The 7158-nt window shown below is 44.2% G+C and overlaps 1 protein-coding gene across 1 annotated transcript; it reads right to left on the bottom strand.

Annotated features, from left to right (window-relative positions):
- Positions 1 to 2392: 2392 nt before the first annotated feature.
- Positions 2393 to 6051, bottom strand: LOC140605284 (olfactory receptor 6V1-like). Its single transcript, XM_072777533.1, has one exon. It carries the CDS (start codon positions 3755 to 3757, stop codon positions 2822 to 2824), a length of 936 nt encoding a protein of 311 aa, XP_072633634.1. The 5' UTR covers positions 3758 to 6051; the 3' UTR covers positions 2393 to 2821.
- Between the last annotated feature and the right edge of the window lie 1107 nt (positions 6052 to 7158).

A 7158-nucleotide genomic window follows, 5' to 3' on the forward strand; every position in this document is an offset into this window, starting at 1 on the left:
GACCACCGCAGCAAAGAAAGGGGCCACCTCACAGCTGGGAGTGCACCATCCCTAGACTTGTTTCCAGCAGGCCTCCCTGCTGACCTGAGAAGTGTGCTACAGAGGGGATGCCTACACCCAGAGGAGGTGTGCCTGGGTGGCCTGTGCACTCCCTTGCATTTCCAAAAGCCAATGATTTCATCACATCATGATTCTAAACCTGGGGAGACTTAACTACATCCACTTTGACTTAGAACTGGTGTCCTCAGATTCCTTCCAGGAAGATGGAAAAGCTTACCATCAGTATTTTCTGGATTATGTCTTATTCAGGAGTCTCATTTGACATTGTGCACACCGAGGGTCCCTGTCACATTAAGACAAATGTATGGAACCAAAACATCTCCAGGTTATGTCCACACAGGATTCTAACAGAAAAGCAGAGACTGGACCATTGGCCTAAGTCTCTCCAGAAGTTTAAAGTCATACAAGGATGAAAATCTTGGGGCCTAAATCCTGGTTACTATCTCCAAAAAATAGGCCCTGGGGTGAAAGTCCTCAAGGAAGGGTGGCTCATCAAGTGGTCTTCGCAGTGTAGACCAAGGGCTTTTTTATACAATTTCCTGCTGAAATGTCCACCAACAGACCATCAGCACTCCTCAAATATCAGTGTGAATGTGAATCACCCAGGTGTCCTGTTAAAATGCAGATTCTGATGCAGCAGGTCCAGGGTGGGGCCCGAGATCCTACATTCTGTACTCCTGGAAATGTCAAAGCTATGCCAAGGATCACACTTGGCGGAGCTGGGGACCACAGGCAAGTTTATGGAGAATGTCATGCCTGTGGGATGCCGTGGGATGGGGTGATTACCGTGAGGCCTGGGCTAACTATGCCTTCCCAATCTGACCAGAGATCTCATTGCTAAGACAACGCTATGAAAAAGAGGCAATAGATGGCTGCAGACGGCTGATTATTTTTAATTTTTTAAGAGAATGTGCAGAAATGAGAGTAGCAGCAGGAAGGAGATTCTCAGGAGGAAAATCTGAGTGGATTTATGTGCTGATTATTTTAGAAGGAGAAGCTGAAGGAAAGTGTTTGCATATCAGAAGGAGATAATTGCTTCCCATTTAGTTCTTTAGTTTCTCACAAAGTTTGTGAGGAGAGTAAGTAATTAGTCCCTTGAGAGGTGGAGGAGAGAAAGTTCTCAGGATGAAAACTGTTTTCCCTGCCGGCCTTTTGGCGGAGTTAAAAGTATCTGCCCCTTTGTGGAAAGGCCCACAGATGAGAATGTGTCCAATGGTAGTTTAAAAAAAAAAAAAAAAAGGCATAATTGGAGGTCAAACTCCCTGGTCATAACCAGATTCTCATGGGTGGTGCACCCTGGATGTTTCCCTCTCCCCATCCCTTTCTTCACAGCTGTGGCTCTATGGGGTGGCCTATCCACACTGCACATAAGGACCAGGACCTCTCCTCTAGATGTCCTGTGGGCAGAGCTAGCTTCAGAAGTAAGAAGTTTGCATTTACTCTTCATCCTGTTCTGCAAATCCCAGCCCAGTCCAAATTCAAGCTGGTACAAGAAATCAGATACTAGAGCTATTCCCACTCCCACCATCTCCCCCTGACTTCCTAACCATTCCTAGATTGCCAGGGAAAGCCTTCCCTCAACAACTCCAGTCTCACTCCGTTTCTTCCTTATTAGCTGGCTTCTACTGTCTTTGCTTTACCACCAGGACCCTCGGTAACCTCCTGTCTAGGCTGCTTCCAGGAAAGCCAACCTCAGAGGGCCCTTCCTCTGGGAAATGGATCCTTTAAGATTCTATAGGAGAAGAGTGGTAGTAGTGCTTGTGAAGGGGAAGGCAGCCAGTCTGGGAACAATGATCTAGCTTTCCCTTCTTTCTTGAATGCATGAGGAGAGTCTAGGCCTCGGGCTTTCATAACCTCTCTGTGTAAGGGGCTGAGAAAGTGGCCCCCAAGAGTCATTTCTGTTTAAAGGCAAGAGATTTTGAGGGGCTGGACAGGAGAAGTGGGCAGCTTGTGTGTAAGTAGTGCTTCTACTTCAGGAGCAATCCCAGAGAAGGGGTCCCATTGGGAGGCCCAAAGTTTCTTCTATTTGAGGGATCCCAGCCCTTTCGGCTCTTCTCAAAGAACCTCCCACTTTCATAACCCTATTGTAGATTCTGAAGCCAGCATGAGAAAGAAATATATCTCCCAAAAAGTTACAAAGAACATAAACAAAGGGGCACCTGGGTGGCTCAGCAGTTTAGTGCCGCCTTCAGCCCAGAGTGTGATCCTGGAGACCCAGGATCAAGTCCCACATCGGGCTCCCTGCATGGAGCCTGCTTCTCCCTCTGCCTGTGTCTGCCTCTCTCTCTCTGTCTCTCTGTCTCTCTCTCTCTCTATCTCTCATGAATAAATAAATAAAATCTTTTTTAAAAAAGAACATAAACAAAACTAAACAGCCAGACTGGGAAGGAGAGATTTTAATAGCACATTTTTACAATAATGGAAACATTTACTGAGTTTTTACTGTGTACCAGGCCCTGGACTGAGTTTTATTTGGATGATCTCTTTAGTTGATATTACCATACTGTTTTCACTCCAAAGCTCCTTCAAAATCATCTATTCCTTGTCTCAGGTTGACAGATACTTGCCTTTCTCAGGCTCACAGATACTTGCCTTTGAAACATTCAGATAATGTGAGCTCATTAGCTCTTTGTAGTGAGTGAGCAGACTTCTGTGGGGGTGAAAGAACAGGGAGAAACTGAGGCACTCCAGTGTGGGCATCTGGATGCCCACCTGCAGTGGAGGGTCCTTACTCCTGTGACTTGACTGGTCCTGGGTCTTCTCATCTGTGAGCTGCTGCATCTCTGAAGCGGAGTCTTTTGGTCATATCTTCAATGACCTCCTTGAACTTCTCATTCCGGAAGGTGAAGATGAAGGGATTGAGGAAAGGGGTCACCACTGCAGTCATCAGAGCCACCACCTTGTTGAGGTGTGTGGAGTGGCCCTTGCCTGGCCTCACATAGATGAAGATGGTGCTGCCATAGCCCAGAACCACCACAGTGAGGTGGGAGGCACAGGTGGAGAAGGCCTTCTGGCGCCCAGAGAAGGAGGGAATTCGCAGCACTGCAGCCACAATGAGGAAATAGGACACTATGATCAGCATCATGGTGGCCAGCACAAAGAGAAAAGATAAGAAGAAATCCATGCGCTCAATGTGGTGGGTATCAGAGCAGGAAAGCTTGAGAAGTGGGGCAGAGTCACAAAAGTAATGGTCGATGATATTAGGGCCGCAGAACCAGAGTTGTGTTTTCTGCAGGGTGGGGGAGATGATGGAGACGAAGCCAACCACCCAGCAGACTGCCACCAGCTTCACACACACTGGACCATTCATGATGGTTGGGTAGTGCAGAGGGCGGCAGATAGCCACGTAGCGATCGAAGGCCATGACTGTGAGAATCAAGAAGTTGGTGGAACCCAAAGAGAAGTAAAAGAAAGACTGGGTCAGGCACTTGGCCTTATGAGTAGATAGTAGGTCTGCCAGCATCCTAGGAACCACAGTGGAGGTGACCAGCATCTCCATGAGGGAGAAGTTGCAGAGGAAGAAGTACATGGGTGAGTGGAGGCGGGTGTCAAGGCATGTGAGGGTGATAATGGCCAGGTTCCCCAGCACAGTCAGCACATATATCAATAGGATGAATGCAAAGAGGAGGATCTGGAACTCATGGAGATGTGAAAATCCCAGCAGCACAAATTCCCTGACGATACTGAAGTTACTCATTACACTCGATGCCAGTTCTCTATTCTACCTGTGAGAAGCCAGGAAATCTTAGTGGGAATGTTCCATCAATCCCTTTCTTGACTATGCTCCCTGATGGCTGGCCTGGCTCCCCAAGAGTACTAATTGGTATATTCCCAAAGGGCAAGAACTGGCAGGTTCTGACTGACAGGTCTAAGAGTTGGACACTTCCACATTATCAACACTTCTAATTCATTCTCTATTGTATTCCATTGCTCATCATTCTATTCAGTGCATTTGTTAAGCTCCAACTCTGTATAAGATATTTGGTGGGTCTGGTAAACATTTTCTAGCTCCCATGTTTAATGATCATTCCATCGTTAATAATACTTGCTGTTAGCTGAGTTCTTTCCAGGAGCCCAGAATTGTGCTAGGTACCTCATCCATTACTTCTCTTCATCTTTTGTGTTCAATCTCATCTTCTTTGTGGTCTCTGTGACATTTTAGGCTACAAATAACCCATTTTTGAAATTGCTTCCACCCTTGACTACAAGGACCAGCCAGTCCAAGTTCTCCAACAGTTCTGACTTTTCCTTGTCTGGCTCCTGGTCTTTTTTGTTCTTCTTTTATCTATTCTCTCCTCCAGAAAGCTCGCTTCTTCCCTAACTAGAGCAATCTTGAAAATGTAAATAAATCTCTAATCTGCATTCTTGTTCTCAACCCACATCTCTGATTGCCTGCTGACCACCACAATGTACTCACCATGTGTAAAAATATACATGTAATCCTCCCCTCTCCCAAAGCCAACATCATGGTCGTGGTTCCCCAATCCCCCAGTCATCCAGGCTTGTCATCTGGAAGGGATCTCTGGGTTTTCCCTTCCTTCTTCTAAAACACTTGAACCACCATCCTTAGAAATATTTTTAACCCAGCCCTCTTTCTTTTTTCCATAGCCCCCAAGTTCAAGAATTTGTTTTCTCTTAATCATTGTAACCACATTCTTTTTTAGGGAGGAGGTACAGAGGGGAGAGAGACAATCTTAAGCAAGCTCCACACTCAACACAGAGCCTGATGTGGAGCTTGATCTCACAACCCTGAGATCATGACCTAGCCTGAAATCAAGGGTCAGAAGCTTAATCTACTGACCCACTCAGGCACCCCTGCAACAGCATTCTTAATGACTTTTTTATTTGTAGTTTTCTCTATATTTAACCTATACATACACTACTGTTATGTTTATGTTTCTAAAATATTATGTCCACAGGCTCTTTTTTCAATAATCTGAGACAATGTGATTTCATTTATACATTACTCTCAAAATCGATTAATCAAACTAGCTAGCCATCTACCTCCATACAGAAAAAGGCTAGAAGGATGTATTTTAAATTATTAACAGTGTCTATCTTGGGTTATAGCCAGTTCAATGTATATCTATATCTTTATCTTGTTTTCCGAATTCTTTTCCTTTAAATGCATATTTCTTCAGTGATGAGAAAAAAAAAAAACAACTTTAAAAACCAACAGTAACATCTATTCCTTCTCTTGTCTACTAAATCAAGCACATACTCCCACTAGCAATGACAGTCTTGCACAGCTTTACCCACCTACCCCTCCAGCCTTACCCTCACCACTTTCATACCACACACCTTGGGCGATCACCAGGCTGGACCACTTCCATTCTCCAAATGTTAATTCCACCATGTTTTCATAAACTTTTCCTTATTGTTCTCTATGCATAGAATACCTTGTCCTGCCTTCTTTGCCTGACAAATTCTTACCTACCTCCTCAGGGACTGTCTCAAATGTCTCTCCTTTAAGAAGCTTCATTCCCCATTCAGATGTGAACTCATTTTTCCTGGAATTCCCAACTGGGAAAGTTCTATATCTGCCTTGCATTATAGTTATTCTTATGCCAGCCTTATTTCAAACATTTATTTTTTAGTGTCAGGGCTCTCTTTCCATCTTTATAGCCCTCACAATACCTAGCAACATCCTACACAATGTAAGTACTTAGTAAATGTTAAACAAATGAATAAGTATATCTATTAAGTTTTCATTCCTAGTCCTGAGAAGAAAAGTTTGCCAAATGGAAACACGTGTTCTTTAAATGATTATTTGTCTGTGTGCCTATGGGCTTTAACAAAGTAATGAGGCAATCATGACCTGAAAATTTCTTATCAGAAAGGGAAGATGAAACCAGGTGTGTTTCAGAATCCAATCCCAGAGGGCCTGGGCAGTACCATCTAATCAAATACAGTACTATTTCTGTAGCAAATTACATGAATATTTACATTTAATGGAACAGATAGAGGCTATAAATAGCCTCACATTAGTAAGTTCAGATCAGGTTTAGCTATCTAATTAGTTCAACACAAAATTAGAAAAGAAATTTCAGTTGTCGGGCAGCCCTGGTGGCGCAGCGGTTTGGCGCCGCCTGCAGCCCGGGGTGTGATCATGGAGACCGGGGATCGAGTCCCACGTCGGGCTCCCTGCATGGAGCCTGCTTCTCCCTCTGCCTGTGTCTCTGCCCCTCTCTCTGTGTCTCTCATGAATAAATAAATAAAATCTTAAAAAAAAAAAAAAAGAAATTTCAGTTGTCAAAACAGTTTTGATACAGCCTTGTGGTTATGGAGTGGTGAATGGGGAGACCTCATGCACTGAGTGCCACCAAGCACTGGTTTCTGTGCTGAGACAAAGCTGTGAGACAGTGACTGCCTCCACATCACAGGTAATAAAAACTGAGGCTCAGGCTGTTTAAAGATCTCAATCCTGAGTCATACCATTTATAAATGTACATGGATTTTCCAGGATTTTCTAACTCCAATACCTATTTGTTTAGAGTGACTGCAATGCCAAATATACGGAATCTTCAAAATTCTCAAACACCATATCAATTTCTGGACAGAGGATCCAAAGCCTATTGCGTAGGTCTGCAAATAGAGAAAGTATTGAGTAAATGGCAAATTAAGAAATGTATTAAAGACTAAATTTCCATGATCTGCTGTTGATTACCAGCCATGAGAAAGAGGCAGGGAGGGTGTCCCTTTTCTTGCAGAAAGGATCTAATCTGGATCTCTAACACTGCAGGACCAGTTAGAGGTTCAGCCCTCAATCCTCCTTCTCTTTTAAGGGAGGGGAGAAGCGGGGAGGTCAGGTCCCTAGGAGGCTGCTGCTCCTCCACTACCACTTCCCTGATTGTGATCTCTCCCTATGTGGCCCCATATTGACATGTATCACATTCTGTGGGTGTCATAAATGCCTGAAAAAGAATAATAAATTCAACCCATGGGCCTATTCTGGTTTATTCACCATCACCTGAAGAGCAGTATATTTCTTACCTGACAGACGTCTGTGACATAGCATCTGGATGTTCCACAGTCTAAAACACTTGAAGTCCTAGAATCAGATGTGAAAGAGTTGATTCAGGGATGACTTTGTGGTCA

Source organism: Canis lupus, chromosome 15, assembly GCF_048164855.1.
Source record: "Canis lupus baileyi chromosome 15, mCanLup2.hap1, whole genome shotgun sequence".
Lineage (NCBI taxonomy): Eukaryota > Metazoa > Chordata > Mammalia > Carnivora > Canidae > Canis > Canis lupus.